The following is a 23,584-nucleotide window of genomic DNA, read 5'->3' on the forward strand; positions in this document are numbered from 1 at the left end:
GAAAACCCTTCAACAACGTGTGAAGAAGGCAAACAAAAGAAGAAGACTGTGACCATTGGTGATGAAGATTACAACAAGGAGAGCCTAAGGTATGCAGTGGTTGGTGATTCGATCAATGATAATGTCCTTAAAAACCTTGAATCCATTTGCTTGGAGGAAGGGTTCTTGGATGTTCACATTAAACTCCTAGGGGGCCTAAGTGTATTGGTTATATTTAGTTCTGAGGATGCTGTTTTGGATATGGTCAATCGTGCAAATCACCCTCTAAAACGCTGGGTAAGCAAGGTTCGTAGGTGGGATCCTATGGCGTGGCCAGAAAATTGGATGACTTGGCTTAAAATTCGGGGTGTACCACCCCATTGCTGGAATGATAATACCTTCATGGCGATTGCGGAGTGGTGGGGTGTTGTATATGAATTATACAACTGTGATATTAACAAATCAAAAAGCCTGGAGTTTCGTAAGGTATATGTCAAACTATTCGAACCAGCAAAAGTCACGGATTATCTGGAACTACAACATAAAGGTAGTTCTTATTTTATTTATGTTACTGAAAAAGAGATGTCTGACTGTTCAAATGGTGACTCAAACCTTGGAGGATCGGGTTCGAGTGAATACAACACGGATTCGATAAGCTCTGATGATTATTCCTCAGATGAGGATTATGGTCAGGAGAATGATAAGGATTTTGATCAGGCAAACGACGAACATGATGATAATGGTTCAGATTCTTTCACTGATTCAGACGAGAGTGAGTGCCCGGAATCTGTTCGAATTCTGGGTTTCAAACCGACCGGAGAAAACCTTGAAAATTGTGCTAAGGATACGTTGGGGGAGGAAGATCAAGAGTCTGGCTGCTATGGGATTGGGAAAATATTTGAAGAAAACGAGGAGATAGTTAAGGAAACGCATGAAAATATTGAAATTAACCCTAATTCCCAAAAGACTAATGATGACAAGCGTGGAGGCAATATTAATTATGATAATCTGTTGTATGGTTCCAAGAATGTTGAGAGTTGACACCCAAATACAGGTACTAGTGAACATCTTGGGCCAGAAGAGGTAACAGGCCCAATTCATGATGGAATGAGCCCAAGGGGTATGGATAAAGAAACAAGCGTGTTGGGCCTAAAAGGAAAAAATAACACGTATGTGTTTAAGGAAAGTGATGATGTTAATAAGTTGGGCCTAAAAGCAACTGATGATTCAAATATAGGAGATACGGTTAATGTCGTGAAAAATAAATCCATGGGAAGGAAACCTAAACCTAGACAAACTGTGAAGTCGTCTGATGTTTCAATTTGTAGTGAGTGCCACTGGAGTACAATCGGTAATTGGAAGACATCCTCGAGAATTATGAAATTAAAGAGATTGGCTCGTAATGGCGGCAAGGTCTCCAAAGGTAAATCCAATTGTAAGAATTGCAAGAATGGAAGGACGAATCCTAAACCGATGAGAAGTAAATCGAGAAAATCAAGTAAAAGTCAAGGTCAAGGTATCTCAATTGGTGGGTCGATTAATGAAGTCGAACTAAGAGAGTTTGGGGATGACATTGGGCTAGTTTGGCCTAATCATCAGTAAGTTTGTTCCCATCCTCTTCGTCTGTTTTTTTTCATTAATGAAGATTCTATCATTAAATGTTCGTGGGTTTGGGGTTGCGGGGAAATTCAGCTGGGTTAAAGAGTTATGTTTTAATGAGAAGCCGGATATTGCGGTGTTTCAAGAAACTAAGTGTAGGAACCTAAATGATTTTTGGGTACATTAGTTATGGGGGCATAGCGATGTAGGATACGTTCAAAAAGATGTTGTGGGCTACTCGGGTGGCATGTTAATTGTTTGGGATATAAATTGCTTTAAGGTTAATTGTGTAGTTGGAGGAGACTTCTTCTTAGCAATTAGGGGTAATTGGGTTGGGTCGGGTCATGACACGATACTTGTAAATGTATATGGACCGCATAATGATGTTGACAAGAAGAAAATGTGGGATGATCTTGATAAATTGATGGCGGGGGTTGATTCGGGTTGGGTTTTATGTGGGGATTTTAATGAGGTACGAACCGGTTTGGATAGAGTCAATTGTGTATTCCATAAAGCCCGTGCAAGAAGATTCAATGAATTCATTGTGAGAAATAACTTAATCGAGATTCCTATCAACGGTAGGAAATTCATGCGTATTAGTGATGATGGTACCTAGTTTAGCAAGTTAGAACGTTTTCTTGTATCGGATAATTTTATCAATTGGTGGAAAGACCTTGAAATCAATGTCCTTGATAGAAAGGAATCAGATCATTGCCCCTTGATCCTTCGGGATGGTATTGTAGACTTTGGCCATAAACCTTTCAAAATTTTTGATGAATGGTTAAATAGAGATGGCATCGATAGTGTTATTTCCGAGGGTTGGAATAAGGAGGTTCGTGGATTTAGGAAAGATTGCATCTTTCGTGATAAACTCAAAAATGTGAAAACCGAGCTAAGAGGGTGGAGTAAAAAGGAATTTGGTGAACTTGACGAAGAGATATTGACATTGAAAAATATTGCTCATAATTGGGAATTAAAGGCGGAAAGTGGTACCCTTTCCGAAAATGATCGAATGTGTTGGTTGGAGTCCCGTAAGAAGTGGCTAGCAAAAGAAAAAATCAAAGTGGGAATGTTAAGGCAAAAGGTAAGGGTCCGTTTGATACTTGATGGGGACGAGAACTCCAAATATTTTCACTCAACCATGCGGCGAAAACTCAATAAAAACAATATTATGGGGTTACTAATTAATGGTCATTGGTGTGAAAATCCGAAGGAAATCAAAGAAAATATTCGTGACCACTTTAAGAAGATATTTAGCTCAAATCAGACCTGCTGGTTCAGGAGGCACCTTTCGTGTTACCATGGCATCTAATGGTGGGCCTGGGCTTTCTGATGGGCCTGTAACAGCCGACACTTCTGGCCTGTTTACTGTTCCCGTTAGTCTGCAAGATCAAGGGGCTGTTGGGCCTGGCCAGCTTAACTCTGATGGGCCTGCACAAGCTGTTACCTGGCCTGATCTGTTACATATTTCGCATGAGAATGCCAACATGCTGGAGTCTGTCTTTACTGAAAACGAAGTCTGGGATGCAATTAAAGGTTGTGGGAGTACGAAAGCACCCGGGCCGGACGGGTTCAACTTGAGGTTTTATAAAAAATATTGGCAAGACATCAAAGATGATTTAATGCAAGCTATAGAGGTGTTTTGGAGTTCGGGCAGGATATCAAACGGATGCAACGCTTCCTTCATCACCTTAGTACCCAAAAGGCAAGACCCATCGGTGCTTAATGATTATCGACCTATTAGTCTAATTGGTAGTTACTACAAAATCATCGCGAAGCTACTCTCTAATAGACTTAGAAAGGTTATCCCAAACCTTGTTGGTTTCGAGCAAAGTGCATTCATAAAAGGTAGAAATATTCTTGATGGAGCCTTGATTGCGAATGAAACTTTCAACTTCTTAAAGCATTACCGGTTAAAGAGTTTAATTTTCAAAGTTGACTTTGAGAAGGCGTTCGATTGCTTGAATTGGGATTACTTAATGGAGATCATGGAAATAATGGGGTTTGGTTCCAAATGGAGAGGTTGGATCCTTTCTTGTCTCAAGTCGGCCTCGGTCTCGATTCTTGTTAATGGCTCACCCACGAGCGAATTTAAATTAGAAAGAGGGGTTCGGCAAGGAGACCCGTTATCACCGTTCCTTTTCATAATCGCGGCCGAAGGATTAAACGTTTTAACCAAACGGGCAGTCCTTACTAAAAGATTTTTAGGTGTTGAAATTGGCTCCGAGAAAATCCTTATCTCGCACCTTCAATATGCGGACGACACGATATTTTTTGGGGAATGGAGCATACTAAACCTTCGTAACCTTTTCAAACTCCTAAAATGTTTTGAGCTCTCCTCGGGACTAAAAGTCAACTATCTTAAAAGCACATTGTACGGAGTTGGGATTGAGGAAGCTGAAATAAATAAGATGGCTTCTTTATTTGGGTGCAAGTCCAGCTCCTTTCCTTTCACATACCTTGGCCTTCCGGTTGGTGGTAAAATGAATAAACTTGAAAGTTGGAACCCGGTTTTGGATAAGTTCTCTAAAATACTCTCGGATTGGAAAGCACGTACGGTGTCATACGGTGGATGCTTGACCCTTGTTAAATCAGTGTTGAATAGCCTCCCGTTGTACTACTTCTCTCTCTTCCGTGCCCCGCCGTGTGTGGTAAAAAAAACTTGAGAGTGTAAGACGTACCTTTTTTTGGGCGGGTCGGGTTCAAATCATAAAATATCATGGGTCAAATGGGAGGAAACCCTCCTTCCTTTCGAGAAAGGAGGGTTAAATTTGGGGTCTTTAAAAGGCAAAAACTTTGCTTTAATCGGCAAGTGGTGGTGAAGGTTTAAAACCAAAACCAACGACTTGTGGGTTAAAGTTATATCGAGCATTTATGGGTCCTCGGGGGGTCTCTTGGGTCCCTTTGATAATAATGTGATACCTTACAATTCGGTGTGGACTAATATTATTAAAGCAGGATCTAGTATTGATGAGCTTGGAATCTCCTTTAGGAACTCGTTTATCAGGAAGGTTGGTAATGGGAACACGACTTCTTTTTGGAATGATCTTTGGGTTGGGAATGTTGAGTTTAAAAATAGGTTCAAGCGACTTGCTCATTTGGAAACAAACCTGGAGGCTTCGGTTGGATCTAGGGTGCTGGGAAATGGTGCAGAACAGAGGTTTAATGGGAGCTGGATACGCGAACCTTCAGGTCGGGCAAAGGGTGAACTAGAGGAGCTTCAGGGGCTGCTACGTTCGGTTACCTTACAGTCGGACAAACCTGACTCTTGGTGCTGGAACATGTGCAATTCAGGTATCTTCAAAACCAAGATCCTTGCGGAACATATTGATTCAAAAATTCTTCATGTGAACTCCTCTTCTTCTTCGGGAACTATACGCAACTCACTTGTTCCCAAGAAAGTTGAGGTGTTTATATGGAGGGTTTTAAAAGGAAGGATCCCGGTTTTAATTGAGTTAGATAAGAGGGGAGTTGATCTAAATTCGGTACGTTGTCCTACTTGTGATAATGATATCGAAAACATCAACCACTTCATCTTGTCTTGTGATAAAACTCGTGATGTCTGGGCGAAAATCTTCGATTGGTGGACGGTTCCAAGACCTCAGAACTTAACTGTTAGATCGCTCGTTGATGGGAGTACGGGCTCACTTGGGTCGGATGTGGGACGTGATGTTTGGCAAGCGGTAATATGGACAAGCGTGTATCTTTTGTGGAAATATCGTAATGAGAAGGTTTTCAAAAAATAAATATTGGAACGTGTTGGTTGCGATTTGTGAAATCCAAGTCAAAAGCTTCGAGTGGGTGGTGAGGAGATGCAAAGGAAAGGATATCGATTGGAATAGATGGTTGCATAATCCTTGTAATATTTTTTCATAAAATTTTGTGTTGTAAAGTTGTGTTCGTATATGTTGCCACCTTGGAACCTTGTATGATGTAAACATTGCGATTTGGGTAGTTGCTCATTGAGCTCTACCTATGTTATATATATATATATATATATATATATATATATATATATATATATATATATATATATATATATATATATAAAATTTATGGTTGCCTTTCAAAAAAAAAAAAAAAAAAAAAAATGAAACAAACAAAATGCATAGAATTGAAAATGTAAATTGATTCATTAAACATAAAAGGTTACAATAACCTGTGTATATACATCGAAGCTCACTAAGGCCTGTTCCAGATTTTTGTTGTGAAAGAAAAGAAATGAAGTGAAGAAATGTCAAAGGGAAGGAAGCTGAATCTTTCTAATTTGGAAGGAAAGTTTGAAGGGAGAATTAAACTAAATCCATCCATTCACTTCCTTCCATTTCTTTTAATGTAACACTTAGGAACACCAATTTCATTTAACTTTCTTCCACTTCTTTTCCCTTCTATCCAAAATTAAGCTCTGGAAGAGAGCCTAACTGCTATTAACAACTAATAAGACCATAAGACCATGGATATCGCAGCGTGATCCTCCCGGTGCCGCCTACATGGCCTTACAAACGCCAGGAATGGGGCATTTGTGGGCATTTCTCGATGGGTGTTTGTCTTCAAAAAACGTAGAAGAGAGAGGGCATGGGAGTAACGTGTCCTGTTGTGATTGGTGAGGAATATATCCGTTGACATTTAAATATTTTTTTTTGTCTTCTATATAAACATATACGGAGTACATTCTTTCATTTTTTCAACAACATCTTACATATTCTTCACTTTCACTTATAAAAATGGATTTTTAGCTCAAAGTATTGATTTTTTGTTTGATTAAATTAAAAAATGGATTTTTTAGCTCAAAGATCGTCGATCACGAGAAAAGGAAATCTGTGATCGAAACGTACACAATCAACTACGTGAAGATTTAATGGTGCATATTTGGAATCTACCAACAAACTTTCGTTCTATGAATTAGTCATTATGAATGTATTTTTTTAATTCATGTAATGTCTTTTTTTTTTTTTTAAAACTAATGTAGCGCTTTTTTTATATTATGTAATGTTTTATTTATTTATTTATGTAATGTTTTATATTATTTAACTAAATATAACAATTAAAAAAAAACTAAACAGAAAATCAAAATTAAATGTCACGTCATTGTCATCATTTGACAAAAGCCCCCCATTACAACTTCCCCCTTTTCCTGACATGGCCTAGCCAGCGTCTTCTCCAAAAAAGTACACCATATCCACTCTACCTCACAATTAACATTGGTCTAACAAACTCTAACAGCCTTCTAACAATAGTTAGTGATATTTACAAACTGCTACCCTCTACTTTATAAATTTACATTTTACTACCCCCGAGCTTTCTTATTTCTGCTCTATCCTCCCCTCTCAAGTTGGAAGTTCGTCAAATCCCAACTTGCTCGAAAGAAACGAATGTTGTCGATGACCAAGAGCTTTTGTCATGACATCAGCGAGCTGTAAACGGGTATGTATATACGATGTTTGTATAAAACCTTCTTCAACCTTATATCTTATAAAATGACAATCTATATCCAAGTGCTTTGTCTGTTCTGAGAACAAGGGTTAGATGCAATTATTTGAGCAGCTTTGCTGTCACAAAACAATGTAATGGGAATCCGAATTGGTATGTGAAGATCTTTCATTAAATAAGCAAACCGAATTAACTCACAAGTGGTAGTAACTACGCTTCTATACTCAGATTCTGTTGATGATCTAGAAAAAATCACTTGTTTTTTGTCTTCCTAGATACCAACAAACGACCCAAGAAGATACAATATCTAGTTAATGACTTTCTAGTCATCAAACTGGATGCCCAATTATCATTTGTAAAGCCTGCAATTTTTAACTGAGGTTGAATGAGATAAAAGAATCCTTTTTGAAATTGTACCCTTCAAATATTTAAGTAAATGCAAAGCAGCCTACGTATGTGTATCTTTAGGAGATGATAAACTGACTTAGATGTTGGACGACATATGAAATATCAAGACATATCATAGACAAATATAACAAACACCCAATCAACCTTTTGTAAACATCGGGGGATATTAAATGTTGACCTTGGGTTTGTTTGGATGAAACTAGTTGAAGCTGAAGCTTATAGCTGGAGCTGTAACTTATAAGCGAGAACTAGAGCTGGAGCTTATTTTTAAAGCTGGTAGCTGGAGCTTATTATTTTTTATAAGTGTTTGGTAAACTAGCTGGAGCTTATTTTTCAGTACATAAGCTCTATTTTTTTCTCATAAACTACTAGAAGTAGCCTCTTTTTTAAGAGCTTATGATTTTCATAAGCTCCACTTTTTATGTCTATCAAACAAAGCTTGTGACTTAGAGCTTATTAAAATCATAAGCTCAAGCTCCAATAAGCTTCCATAAGCTCCAAGAAGTTGTGTGCCAAACACACTCCTTATCTAGTGGACATGTTTTAATATTGTGGCAAAGATGTAGAATTTAGTTTACAACCAGTCAAACTTGGTTCTTCAATAAATCAAGAATGTACTTTCTTTGATGAAGGTAAGTTACATGTAACGACCCGACTTTTTCGACTTGCTTTTATGCCTTGTGTTTTTACGAAACTGCGTATTTGTGCGTACTGTGCTACTTTATACTCTGGAATCTTAATATACATGGTTTACTTTCATTTATACATTAAAACGTGACTTAGAGTACGTAGGATACTTAACTTGATCACCGGAAGCCTTTATGACCGTTAGTGTCACTTGACGTTTCGAATAAACCGCGAACTGCGCACACGTTTAACTTTTGTCTTAATCAGAATATTATGACTACGAATTATTAATTATTATTTTATAATAATAATTACTTGGGTTTTTGGATGCTTAATTACGATTGATAATTTACTAGAACACACTAGTTAGTCTTGTTGGACATTCTACCTTGTTGGACTTAAGCCCACCCTACTCTAACTAGTGGCCCATTTAATTAGCCCAATAAATAATGGCTAGTGACCCGTTAATAAGTAAGAAAAATGCCCATTTATTAGAGGGAACATGCTAGCATTTATGTCAAGTATTATCCTTAATGTTGCATGGGATCCTAGCATAAGCACCTACTTTAGACAACCATTAACCAAAAAGCAACTTTTTGTCCCTTTTGTCCCCTTCAATTCCAATGGCCATATGGCCTCCCCCTTACCCTCATTTTCCTATAAATACAAGCTTTATTCTATCCATTTGATACTTGCTCTCATTTGTATTTCACACACTCTTACTCTCCTATTTTCTTTCTAGTCTTTCTCACTCTAAAACTTATAAGTTTTTGAAATTCTTCTTCTTATTCTCTTATTCAATTCGTGATCATCATCATCCATGGAGTTTTTGTAAAACGCTATCTTTTTATGAATGCAAATTGGTTTTCAAACGACATATAGTATTTGACCGTGTAAAGATCATGTTGTTGATGAATCATACACGATGGTTTTGTACGGGGTGTCACATTTGGTATCAGAGCATTGGTTGTAGGGAATTAGGTTGCATTAGTGAGTCTAGACCGGGATAAGTAGGATTCACTAATAGGACTAATCTACAACTTGCTTTTTTACTTGCTTCTGCGGAATTTACTGCATGCTACTGTTTACTTTTACTGCTACATGATCTTACTGCATGCTACTGCTTACCTTTACTGCCATGTGAACCTGCTGTATGTTATTGCTTATTTTCGCTACTGCATGCTACTATCTGCTTTTGCATGTTTCTTCTGTCTAGCGTTGTTGTTATTATTGCCATGCTATGTACTGTTGTAGACAACCTAGGTTGCTGTAGTGCCTAATACGTGCTTTTTTTATGCCTGCTATCCGCTGTACCGACTTGGAAAACTTACCTTTCCTAGTTCAGATGTTTTACTGAACCCTTTTTTCCACCCGACTAACCCTAAGAACTAGTACCGTAATCCACCTATTACTACCGTTCCACCGTTCCAGGGATCGAAATGTTACTTCACGCAATCTAGGAAGAGTACCCCTCGGATTACACACCCGCTAAAGTTGATCCTCGGAGGAGGAGACATGTGAGGGCTTGTCGGAGTAACCGCACCCCGAGCTCACTATAATTAGCCACGTACAACGTATGAACATTAGAAGGATGTTCAGTTTTCGCGAGTTGACCTGTATCCCGTACGCTTTCATGACCGTCACTTATCTCTTTCATTCTACACCACTACTCGACGATCTAACGACACTTCTGGACTTAGGTCCCCAACACTCTTAGGAATCGGAGAAGTCGGGAGGACATCTCCTTTCACAAGGTCATAGTGTCTTCCACTGATGCTCAGCCATACCCAAAGACTTAGGAGTCACCTCGAAACATATCGTATTACTACTTGCTACATGTACAACTCAACGCGAGACCCACATTGAATTTCTAGAAAGGAACCTAAGACGTTACCTGAACCCGAACATTTTGAAGAAATTTTGGGACATTTAGGCATTGATGCATGACCTACGGAACCTATGCACCCACGCCAAGAAATCGTGAGATTAATTATGTATATTTGGTTCTGAGATAGCATAGATAAAGCACCGTTAGATGAAATTGAGTAGAACTTGAAGTGATCACGTTACATTAACCATATGGAGTGATATTGGAATGAACGTGCGATTTAGTACAATATAATGACGCCAGGCCAGCGTGGTTATATTGAAGTAAATCATGCAAAAGTTCCAATGTTACTATATAAGGAATATGAAGCGATTCAAGGGAAATTTTGGTAGGAACCACTTGAGTATACGCATTATGGTATGTTAGAGGTAGGGAAAGAATAACCACGTAGCTCAGATATTGTACAAGGAAGGCCTTTATTGCAGAATTGATAACCCAAAAATTTGTTATAGATATAGACACCCTGGATACTAAAGGAAAAAGTTCTGAAATAGAAAAAACTTTGGACTCACTTGCAGTAGAGCGATCGTTATGGAAACTCGCATGGATCCTGATTATAGTTAGGGGACGATTAGTCATAACGTTTTATTGTCTCGAGGTTGTTTAATACCAGAGCGATAGAAACCTTATATCTAAGAACCTTAGTGTTATGACTGATAAGCCATTAACAACCATGAGCGTTAAGTATTCTATAGGATAAGCTAATGGTAAGCTGGCAGAGATAGAGGAGTAATTTAAGGTAGTACCTTAAAATTAACAGGTGGGTCATTTGGAGATGACCTCATGCCAACAAAACTTGGAAGTTTTATAGTAGTAGTTGGAAGGGATTAGTTACCTGCGCACAAGCAGATGTTATTTGAGAAGATTGATAAAAAAAAATTTCACGGCAGTATAATAAGATTTGGTTGGAATGAACCTTAAGATTAACCTAATACTCATCGAGTTAGGAAGCTTTGATGAAATAGTTGGAATGGACTGGCTTTCAAGGATGAAAGTGAAAGTTATTTATAGTAAGAAGATTATTCGTATACCTCGCGAGAATGGTGTGCCAAAAGCCATCTGGATTACTTCAACAACCCGAGATCCCACAATGGAAATGGGAAGGGATGACGATGGATTTCATCCTGAAGCAACCGAAAACAATAGGCAGTTATGATACTATCGGGATTATCATTGACCGCCTCACCAAATCTGCTCACTTTCTAGCCATGAAAGGAAACTGATGTAATGGACAAACTTCGATACATAAAGGAAATTGTACCCCGTCACTTCATCGATTCAAATTCTATATTTAAGACTACCCAAGAATCTTATTTGATACTCATTCTTACGCAACTCTAAATCCTAACTTATTCCGAGAGATTTCTTGTTCGGTGATAATCACACCATCATCCTTCTTACTTTGATATTAGTTATACCAGTTCAAAATTTTCCGAATCAATGGGAGGTTAATTCTCATCCTCATACTCTCCCTTTCGTATCTCACTTATAAGCAACAACTTCACACTTAAGCATTTTTGGTCAAAGGACTTATTCCCTACTAATAGTCATCAACCACATTTACATGCAATAGTTTTCATTACCTCAAAAATCACCCGAAATTTTCAAAAATCTTTTACTCATGAAGCTTTTTCCAACTTGTAGCCTCTGAAATATGAAAATTTTGTTACTGAAATTTTACACACACTATTTTACTGTGCGATCCTCTCAAAGTTTTATAAAAATAAATTTATTGTCGTTCGTACAAATTTTAGAAATCGTATATGTTAAAGTAAATAATTACTTATTTTTACGAGTACACATGAAATTTTACTTTCACTTTTACAAATCCATTCTTTTATTCGGAAGATATGTTACATAGAACAGTACATGTTGTACATAACCCTAGTTACTAAGAACTTCGTTTCTTTTCTTACATTGTCACCTTAAACGATTTCTATAGAATTTTCGTTGCTTACTATATAAAATTTTTCGTTGCTTATTCGTATCCAAGTCATCATGAAGACCTTATAACCGTCGAAACCGAGAGATTCTTGTGTGTGTGTATGTGATGAAGGCACTTACTACCACGTCATGCAGACCTTCGGACATCCACTAACACTTAAACCATTCAAAGTTATTACGTTACCCCAGGGATCTCATTTGCCACACCTGTCGGAGCGATGCACTTTCTTACATAACTCGAAGTCCTGACTTGTTCCAAGAGATTCTCATCTAGCGATACTAACACCATCAGTATTCTGGCTTTAATATTAGCCATAACCTATTTGGCATTTTGCAAAGTCAAGAAGTGATTAACTTCTCATCCTCATGCTCTATCCTTCATTCCTCACTTTTTAGCAACGGCTTCGCACGTGAACATTTTGGGCCAAAGACTTAGGTCCTGATAATTATCAAAACTACATTTAATTCATTAGTTTTCATTACCTAGTAACATGTCAACCGATGATTCAAAGATTTTTCACTCGATCTTTTTCAACTCGTAACCTCTGAAATACGAAAAACTATATTTATTAAAATTTTTACACGTTGCGTATTTGTGCGGTCCTCACAAGATTTATAGACAAATGAAAGAAATAAAGTTTTTCTGTCACTTATACGATTTATAAAATCATATATGTATAAATTTACCCTTACTTATTTTGGTTAGTACATACCAAGTTATACCTCCAAACTATTTAAAAATCACTCCTTTGTTTAGTTGTTTAACTTAAGACAAACAGTTTTGTGCAAAACGGTACACATTGTACATACTTCTAAGATTACTAGAAACTTCGTTCCGTTTATGTTGTCACATCAAACATTTAAAGGTTTTTCAAAACTTCCTCGGTTGATTTTATTAAAGGTTTTGGTATTAGACTACATCATGTAGGGATCACACTTTTTCTCTCCCTCTATTAGAGATGAAGCTTACTATTAAAATCTTTGTTAAAAACTCTTGAGCCACTTTGAGTGGCAGTCTTATAAAATTTGTTAGAAAATCTTTGCACTCATAAAATGTTCCTCTTAAGGTTAGACTTGGCAAAAACGCGGGCCGATAAATCATTTTTCTGAGGTACACTCTGAAATGTCCCGTTCTTATTGATTAAAAACGTTCCATATTAATTGATTTCGTTGCGAGGTTTTGACCTCTATATGAGACGTTTTTCAAAGACTGCATTCATTTTAAAACAAACCATAACCTTTATTTCATAAATAAAGGTTTAAAAAGCTTTATGTAGATTATCAAATAATGATAATCTAAAATATCCTGTTTACACACGACCATTACATAATGGTTTACAATACAAATATGTTACATCGAAATCAGTTTCTTGAATGCAGTTTTTACACAATATCATACAAACATGGACTCCAAATCTTGTCCTTATTTTAGTATGAAACAGCGGAAGCTCTTAGTATTCACCTGAGAATAAACATGCTTTAAACGTCAACAAAAATGTTGGTGAGTTATAGGTTTAACCTATATATATCAAATCGTAACAATAGACCACAAGATTTCATATTTCAATACACATCCCATACATAGAGATAAAAATCATTCGTATAGTGAACACCTGGTAACCGACATTAACAAGATGCATATTTAAGAATATCCCCATCATTCCGGGACACCCTTCGGATATGATATAAATTTCGAAGTACTAAAACATCCGGTACTTTGGATGGGGTTTGTTAGGCCCAATAGATCTATCTTTAGGATTCGCGTCAATTAGGGTGTCTGTTCCCTAATTCTTAGATTACCAGACTTAATAAAAAGGGGCATATTCGATTTCGATAATTCAAGCATAGAATGTAGTTTCACGTACTTGTGTCTATTTTGTAAATCATTTATAAAACCTGCATGTATTCTCATCCCAAAAATATTAGATTTTAAAAGTGGGACTATAACTCACTTTCACAGATTTTTACTTCGTCGGGAAGTAAGACTTGGCCACTGGTTGATTCACGAACCTATAACAATATATACATATATATCAAAGTATGTTCAAAATATATTTACAACACTTTTAATATATTTTGATGTTTTAAGTTTATTAAGTCAGCTGTCCTCGTTAGTAACCTACAACTAGTTGTCCACAGTTAGATGTACAGAAATAAATCGATAAATATTATCTTGAATCAATCCACGACCCAGTGTATACGTATCTCAGTATTGATCACAACTCAAACTATATATATTTTGGAATCAACTTCAACCCTGTATAGCTAACTCCAACATTCACATATAGAGTGTCTATGGTTGTTCCGAAATATATATAGATGTGTCGACATGATAGGTCGAAACATTATATACGTGTCTATGGTATTTCAAGATTACATAATATACAATACAAGTTGATTAAGTTATGGTTGGAATAGATTTGTTACCAATTTTCACGTAGCTAAAATGAGAAAAATTATCCAATCTTGTTTTACCCATAACTTCTTCATTTTAAATCCGTTTTGAGTGAATCAAATTGCTATGGTTTCATATTGAACTCTATTTTATGAATCTAAACAGAAAAGTATAGGTTTATAGTCAGAAAAATAAGTTACAAGTCGCTTTTTTAAAGGTAGTCATTTCAGTCGAAAGAACGACGTCTAGATGACCATTTTAGAAAACATTCTTCCACTTTGAGTTTAACCATAATTTTTGGATATAGTTTCATGTTCATAATAAAAATCATTTTCTCAGAATAACAACTTTTAAATCAAAGTTTAACATAGTTTTTAATTAACTAACCCAAAACAGCCCGCGGTGTTACTACGACGGCGTAAATCCGGTTTTACGGTGTTTTTCGTGTTTCCAGGTTTTAAATCATTAAGTTAGCATATCATATAGATATAGAACATGTGTTTAGTTGATTTTAAAAGTCAAGTTAGAAGGATTAACTTTTGTTTGCGAACAAGTTTAGAATTAACTAAACTATGTTCTAGTGATTACAAGTTTAAACCTTCGAATAAGATAGCTTTATATGTATGAATCGAATGATGTTATGAACATCATTACTACCTTAAGTTTCTTGGATAAACCTACTGAAAAAGAGAAAAATGGATCTAGCTTCAACAGATCCTTGGATGGCTCGAAGTTCTTGAAGCAGAATCATGACACGAAAACAAGTTCAAGTAAGATCATCACTTGAAATAAGATTGTTATAGTTATAGAAATTGAATCAAAGTTTGAATATGATTATTACCTTGTATTAGAATGATAACCTACTGTAAGAAACAAAGATTTCTTGAGGTTGGATGATCACCTTACAAGATTGGAAGTGAGCTAGCAAACTTGAAAGTATTCTTGATTTTATGTAACTAAAACTTGTAGAATTTATGAAGAACACTTAGATCTTGAAGATAGAACTTGAGAGAGATCAATTAGATGAAGAAAATTTAAGAATGAAAGTGTTTGTAGGTGTTTTTGGTCGTTGGTGTATGGATTAGATATAAAGGATATGTAATTTTGTTTTCATGTAAATAAGTCATGAATGATTACTCATATTTTTGTAATTTAATGAGATATTTCATGCTAGTTGCCAAATGATGGTTCCCACATGTGTTAGGTGACTCACATGGGCTGCTAAGAGCTGATCATTGGAGTGTATATACCAATAGTACATACATCTAAAAGCTGTGTATTGTACGAGTACGAATACGGGTGCATACGAGTAGAATTGTTGATGAAACTGAACGAGGATGTAATTGTAAGAATTTTTGTTAAGTAGAAGTATTTTGATAAGTGTATTGAAGTCTTTCAAAAGTATATAAATACATATTAAAACACTACATGTATATACATTTTAACTGAGTCGTTAAGTCATCGTTAGTCGTTACATGTAAGTGTTGTTTTGAAACCCTTAGGTTAACGATCTTGTTAAATGTTGTTAACCCAATATTTATAATATCAAATGAGATTTTAAATTATTATATTATCACGATATTATCATGTATGAATATCTCTTAATATGATATATATACATTAAATGTCTTTACAACGATAATCGTTACATATATGTCTCGTATAAAAATCATTAAGTTAGTGGTCTTGTTTTTACATATGTAGTTCATTGTTAATATACTTAATGATATGTTTACTTATCATAGTATCATGTTAACTATATATATATCCATATATATGTCATCATATAGTTTTTACAAGTTTTAACGTTCGTGAATCACCGGTCAACTTGGGTGGTCAATTGTCTATATGAAACATATTTCAATTAATCAAGTCTTAACAAGTTTGATTGCTTAACATGTTGGAAACATTTAATCATGTAAATATCAATCTCAATTAATATATATAAACATGGAAAAGTTCGGGTCACTACAGTACCTACGCGTTAAATAAATTTCGTCCCTAAATTTTAAGCTGTTGAAGGTGTTGACGAATCTTCTGGAAATAGATGCGGGTATTTCTTCTTCATCTGATCTTCACGCTCCCAGGTGAACTCGGGTCCTCTACGAGCATTCCATCGAACCTTAACAATTGGTATCTTGTTTTGCTTAAGTCTTTTAACCTCACGATCCATTATTTCGACGGGTTCTTCGATGAATTGGAGTTTTTCGTTGATTTGGATTTCATCTAACAGAATAGTGAGATCTTCTTTAGCAAAACATTTCTTCAAATTCGAGAAGTGGAAAGTGTTATGTACAGCCGCGAGTTGTTGAGGTAACTCAAGTCGGTAGGCTACTGGTCCGACACGATCAATAATCTTGAATGGTCCAATATACCTTGGATTTAATTTCCCTCGTTTACCAAATCGAACAACGCCTTTCCAAGGTGCAACTTTAAGCATGACCATCTCTCCAATTTCAAATTCTATATCTTTTCTTTTAATGTCAGCGTAGCTCTTTTGTCGACTTTGGGCGGTTTTCAACCGTTGTTGAATTTGGATGATCTTCTCGGTAGTTTCTTGTATAATCTCCGGACCCGTAATCTGTCTATCCTCCACTTCACTCCAACAAATAGGAGACCTGCACTTTCTACCATAAAGTGCTTCAAACAGCGCCATCTCAATGCTTGAATGGTAGCTGTTGTTGTAGGAAAATTCTGCTAACGGTAGATGTCGATCCCAACTGTTTCCGAAATCAATAACACATGCTCGTAGCATGTCTTCAAGCGTTTGTATCGTCCTTTCGCTCTGCCCATCAGTTTGTGGATGATAGGCAGTACTCATGTCTAGACGAGTTCCTAATGCTTGCTGTAATGTCTGCCAGAATCTTGAAATAAATCTGCCATCCCTATCAGAGATAATAGAGATTGGTATTCCATGTCTGGAGACGACTTCCTTCAAATAGAGTCGTGATAACTTCTCCATCTTGTCATCTTATCTTATTGGCAGGAAGTGTGCTGCTTTGGTGAGACGATCAACTATTACCCAAATAGTATCAAAACCACTTGCAGTCCTTGGCAATTTAGTGATGAAATCCATGGTAATGTTTTCCCATTTCCATTCCGGGATTTCGGGTTGTTGAAGTAGACCTGATGGTTTCTGATGCTCAGCTTTGACCTTAGAACACGTCAAACATTCTCCTACGTATTTAGCAACATCGGCTTTCATACCCGGCCACCAAAAATGTTTCTTGAGATCCTTGTACATCTTCCCCGTTCAGGATGTATTGAGTATCTGGTTTTATGAGCTTCTCTAAGTACCATTTCTCTCATATCTCCAAATTTTGGTACCCAAATCCTTTCAGCCCTATACCGGGTTCCTTCTTCCCGAATATTAAGATGCTTCTCCGATCCTTTAGGTATTTCATCCTTTAAATTTCTCTCTTTTAAAACTCCTTGTTGCGCCTCCTTTATTTGAGTAGTAAGGTTATTATGAATCATTATATTCATAGATTTTACTCGAATGGGTTCTCTGTCCTTCCTGCTCAAAGCATCGGCTACCACATTTGCCTTCCCCGGGTGGTAACGAATCTCAAAGTCGTAATCATTCAATAATTCAATCCACCTACGCTGCCTCATATTCAGTTGTTTCTGATTAAATATATGTTGAAGACTTTTGTGGTCGATATATATAATACTTTTGACCCATATAAGTAGTGCCTCCAAGTCTTTAATGCAAAAACAAATGCGCCTAATTCCAAATCATGCGTCGTATAATTTTGTTCGTGAATCTTCAATTGTCTAGACGCATAAGCAATCACCTTCGTTCGTTGCATTAATACACAACCGAGAGCTTGCTTTGATGCGTCACAATAAATCACAAAATCATCATTCCCTTCAGGCAATGACAATATAGGTGCCGTAGTTAGCTTTTTCTTCAATAACTGAAATGCTTTCTCTTGTTCATCATTCCATTCAAATTTCTTCCCTTTATGCGTTAATGCAGTCAAGGGTTTTGCTATTCTGGGAAAGTCTTGGATGAACCTTCTGTAGTAACCAGCTAGTCCTAAAAACTGGCGTATGTGTTTCGGAGTTTTCGGGGTTTCCCACTTTTCAACAGTTTCTATCTTTGCCGGATCCACCTTAATACCTTCTTTGTTCACTATGTGACCGAGGAATTGAACTTCTTCCAACCAAAATGTACACTTTGAAAACTTAGCATACAATTCTTCCTTCCTCAATACTTCTAACACCTTTCTCAAATGTTCACCGTGTTCTTGGTCATTCTTTGAGTAAATAAGTATGTCATCAATGAAAACAATGACAAACTTGTCAAGGTATGGTCCACACACTCGGTTCATAAGGTCCATGAACACAGCTGGTGCATTAGTTAAACCAAACGGCATGACCATAAACTCGTAATGACCGTAACGTGTTCTGAAAGCAGTCTTTGGAATATCATCTTCTTTCACCCGCATTTGATGATACCCGGAACGTAAGTCAATCTTTGAATAAACAGACTAGCCTTGTAGTTGATCAAATAAGTCGTCGATTCTCGGTAGCGGGTAGCGGTTCTTGATGGTAAGTTTGTTCAACTCTCGGTAGTCGATACACAACCTGAATGTACCATCTTTCTTCTTGACAAACAAAACAGGAGCTCCCCACGGTGATGTGCTTGGTCGAATGAAACCACGCTCTAAAAGTTCTTGTAATTGGCTTTGCAGTTCTTTCATCTCGCTGGGTGCGAGTCTGTAAGGAGCACGAGCTATTGGTGCAGCTCCTGGTACAAGATCTATTTGAAATTCAACGGATCGATGTGGGGGTAATCCCGGTAATTCTTTCGGAAATACATCGGGAAATTCTTTTGCAATGGGAACATCATTGATGCTCTTTTCTTCAGTTTGTACTTTCTCGACGTGTGCTAGAACAGCATAGCAACATTTTCTTATTAGTTTTTGTGCCTTCAAATTACTAATAAGATGTAGCTTCGTGTTGCCCTTTTCTCCGTACACCATTAAGGGTTTTCCTTTTTCTCGTATAATGCGAATTGCATTTTTGTAACAAACGATCTCTGCTTTCACTTCTTTCAACCAGTCCATACCGATTATCACATCAAAACTCCCTAACTCTACTGGTATCAAATCAATCTTAAATGTTTCGCTAACCAGTTTAATTTCTCGATTCCGACATATATTATCTGCTGAAATTAATTTACCATTTGCTAAATCGAGTAAAAATTTACTATCCAAAGGCGTCAATGGACAACTTAATTTAGCACAAAAATCGCTACTCATATAGCTTCTATCCGCACCCGAATCAAATAAAACGTAAGAAGATTTATTGTCAATAAGAAACGTACCCGTAACAAGCTCCGGGTCTTCCTGTGCCTCTGCCGCATTAATATTGAAAACTCTTCCGCGGCCTTGTCCATTCGTGTTCTCCTGGTTCGGGCAATTTCTAATAATGTGGCCCGGTTTTCCACATTTATAACAAACAACATTGGCATAACTTGCTCCGACACTACTTGCTCCGCCATTACTCGTTCCGACACCATTTGTTCCTTTCGTTCTGTTAACCCCTGGTCCGTAGACCTCACACTTCGCCGCGCTATGACCATTTCTTTTACACTTGTTGCAAAATTTGGTGCAGAACCCCGAGTGATACTTTTCACACCTTTGGCATAGCTGCTTTTGATTGTTGTTGTTGTTGTTGTTGTGGTTGTTATTGTTGTTGGGATGATTGTTGTAGTTGCTGTTGTTGTTGTTGTTGTTGTTGTTGTTGTTGTTGTTGGGCCGTTTGTTGTAGTTGCGATTGATGTTGCGATTGTTGGGATAATTGTTGCGATTATTGTTGTAATTGATGTTGTTGTTGTATTGGTGATTCTTATCACCGTTTTCCTCCCACTTTCTTTTGACTTGCTTCACATTGGTCTCTTCAGCAGTCTGTTCTTTAATTCTTTCTTCAATCTGGTTCACTAGTTTGTGAGCCATTCTACATGCCTGTTGTATGGAGGCGGGCTAGTGTGAACTTATATCTTCTTGGATTCTTTCCGGTAATCCTTTCACAAACGCGTCGATCTTCTCTTCCTCATCTTCGAACGCTCCCGGACACAATAGGCATAATTCTGTGAATCGTCTTTCGTACGTGGTAATATCAAATCCTTGGGTTCGTAACCCTCTAAGTTCTGTCTTGAGCTTATTGACCTCGGTTCTGGGACGGTACTTCTCGTTCATCAAGTGCTTGAATGCTGACCACGGTAGTGCGTAAGCATCATCTTGTCCCACTTGCTCTAGATAGGTATTCCACCATGTTAACGCAGAACTTGTGAAGGTATGCGTAGCGTACTTCACTTTGTCCTCTTCAGTACACTTACTTATGGCAAACACCGATTCGACCTTCTCGGTCCACCGTTTCAATCCGATCGGTCCTTCGGTTCCATCAAATTCCAAAGGTTTGTAGGCAGTGAATTCTTTGTAGGTGCATCCTACACGATTTCCTGTACTGCTAGATCCAAGGTTATTGTTGGTATGTAGCGCAGCCTGTACTGCGGCAATGTTTGAAACTAGAAAAGTACGGAATTCCTCTTCATTCATATTCACGGTGTGTCGAGTAGTCGGTGCCATTTCCTTCAAAATAGTCAAATGGAACAAGTTAATCATACAGAATATTAAGAGTAGTTAATAGTATTTCGTAGCATAATATGAACTCATTTATAAAAGCTTTTTCTTCATATTAGCGTTTTATAAGTTTAAATTCGGGTAGTACCTACCCGTTAAGTTCATACTTAGTAGCTAATATACAATTCAACTACTACAATTCTATATGAAAAACTGATTATAATAATATTTCACGTTCAAACTTTTACACAATATTTTACAAACTTACAATACCGCTTATTTTACATATAGCATGAAATATAGCACACAATAAATTTGATACAAGATGGTTGTGAAGATAATTCTAGCTAGTACACAAGTCGTTCAGCAAAGGCAATAAAGACACGTAATTCATACGTCCAGAAACAAGTCATGCATTCTGGTTTTACTAGGATTACTTCCCATCCTTGGTCTTGTGGAACATAACCGTTATGGCCGTTGATAAGACAGCGTGTTGTAACGTCGTCAAAGGGACGAGGGTTACGTAATGTCCAACAGTCCCGTAACAATCTAAAAACCTCATTTCTTACCCCAATTACCGACTCCGTCACTTGTGGGAATGTTTTGTTTAATAGTTGTAGCCCGATGTTCTTGTTCTCACTTTGGTGAGAAGTGAACATTACTAATCCGTAAGCATAACATGCTTCTTTATGTTGCATGTTAGCCGCTTTTTCTAAATCACGAAGTCCAATATTTGGATATATTGAGTCAAAATAATTTCTTAACCCATTGCGTAAAATAGCATTTGGGTTCCCCGCAATATATGCGTCAAAGTAAACACATCGTAACTTATGGATTTCCCAATGTGATATCCCCCATCTTTCGAACGAAAGCCTTTTATAAACCAAGGCATTCTTGGAACGTTCTTCGAATGTCTTACAAACTGATCTCGCCTTAAATAGTTGTGCCGAAGAATTCTGACCGACTCTAGACAAGATTTCATCAATCATGTCTCCGGGTAGGTCTCTTAAAATATTGGGTTGTCTATCCATTTTGTGTTTTTATACTGTAAAATAGACAAGAGTTAGATTCATAAAAAAAATACTTATTAATACAAGCAATTTTTACATATATCATAATGCATAAGAACACTATATTACATATATTACACCACACGAATACAACTACCTTATTCCGACTCGCTTGTTTCTTTTTCTTCGGTTTTGGTTCGTTTTGCCAAGTTTCTAGGGATATATGATGTTCCCCTAATACGAGCCGTCGTTTTCCACATTGGTTTAGAAAAACCTGGTGGTTTAGAGGTTCCCGGGTCATTGTTACAACTTAGGGACTTCGAAGGTTGACGATACATATAAAGTTCATCGGGGTTGGAATTAGATTTCTCTATTTTTATGCCCTTTTCCTTATTATTTTCTTTTGCCTTTTTAAATTCAGTTGGGGTAATTTCTATAACATCATCGGAATTCTCGTCGGAATCCGATTCATCGGAGAATTGGTAATCCTCCTAATATTTTGCTTCCTTGGCGGAAACACCATTGACCATAATTAACCTTGGTCGGTTGGTTGAGAATTTTCTTTTACTTAACCGTTTTATTATTTTCCCCACCGGTTCTATTTCTTTATCCGGTTCTGATTCTTCTTCCGGTTCCGATTCTTCTTCCGGTTCCGACTCTTCTTCCGGTTCCTCTTCGGGAACTTGTGAATCAGTCCACGAATCATTCCAATTTACATTTGACTCTTCATTATTATTAGGTGAGTCAATGGGACTTGTTCTAGAGGTAGACATCTATCACATAATATCAAACGCGTTAAGAGATTAATATATCACATAATATTCACATGTTAAAAATATATAGTTTCCAACAAAATTTGTTAAGCAATCATTTTTCAAGTAAACACGGTCGAAGTCCAGACTCACTAATGCATCCTAACAAACTCGATAAGACACTAATGCAAAATTCTGGTTCTCTAAGACCAACGCTCGGATACCAACTGAAATGTCCCATTCTTATTGATTAAAAACGTTCCATATTAATTGATTTCGTTGCGAGGTTTTGACCTCTATATGAGACGTTTTTCAAAGACTGCATTCATTTTAAAACAAACCATAACCTTTATTTCATAAATAAAGGTTTAAAAAGCTTTATGTAGATTATCAAATAATGATAATCTAAAATATCCTGTTTACACACGACCATTACATAATGGTTTACAATACAAATATGTTACATCGAAATCAGTTTCTTGAAAGTAGTTTTTACACAATATCATACAAACATGGACTCCAAATCTTGTCCTTATTTTAGTATGCAACAGCGGAACCTCTTAGTATTCACCTGAGAATAAACATGCTTTAAACGTCAACAAAAATGTTGGTGAGTTATAGGTTTAACCTATATATATCAAATCGTAACAATAGACCACAAGATTTCATATTTCAATACACATCCCATACATAGAGATAAAAATCATTCGTATAGTGAACACCTGGTAACCGACATTAACAAGATGCATATTTAAGAATATCCCCATCATTCCGGGACACCCTTCGGATATGATATAAATTTCGAAGTACTAAAGCATCCGGTACTTTGGATGGGGTTTGTTAGGCCCAATAGATCTATCTTTAGGATTCGCGTCAATTAGGGTGTATGTTCCCTAATTCTTAGATTACCAGACTTAATAAAAAGGGGCATATTCGATTTCGATAATTCAACCATAGAA

General features: G+C 36.8%; 1 protein-coding gene across 1 annotated transcript; it reads left to right on the forward strand.

The window, feature by feature from the left end:
* The first annotated feature begins 1,618 nt into the window (after nucleotides 1-1,618).
* On the forward strand, nucleotides 1,619-6,185 carry LOC139870293 (uncharacterized). The gene is made up of 6 exons (XM_071858125.1): nucleotides 1,619-1,756; nucleotides 1,859-2,186; nucleotides 2,322-2,655; nucleotides 2,792-4,192; nucleotides 4,403-5,261; nucleotides 6,045-6,185. Exons 1-6 carry the CDS (start codon nucleotides 1,619-1,621, stop codon nucleotides 6,183-6,185), a joined length of 3,201 nt encoding a protein of 1,066 aa, XP_071714226.1.
* Nucleotides 6,186-23,584: the final 17,399 nt, after the last annotated feature.

The sequence above is a fragment of the Rutidosis leptorrhynchoides genome, chromosome 10 (genome assembly GCF_046630445.1).
Source record: "Rutidosis leptorrhynchoides isolate AG116_Rl617_1_P2 chromosome 10, CSIRO_AGI_Rlap_v1, whole genome shotgun sequence".
In the NCBI taxonomy this organism is placed as follows: Eukaryota; Viridiplantae; Streptophyta; class Magnoliopsida; order Asterales; family Asteraceae; genus Rutidosis; species Rutidosis leptorrhynchoides.

Coding starts and splice junctions, on each gene's coding strand:
- LOC139870293 (XM_071858125.1), top strand. CDS start 1,619: ATGAAGATTCTATCATTAAATGTTCGTGGGTTTGGGGTTGCGGGGAAA. Junction 2,187..2,321: donor CATGCGTATTAGTGATGATG/GTACCTAGTTTA, acceptor ATGGTATTGTAG/ACTTTGGCCATAAACCTTTC. Junction 5,262..6,044: donor GACGTGATGTTTGGCAAGCG/GTAATATGGACA, acceptor TGGATATCGCAG/CGTGATCCTCCCGGTGCCGC.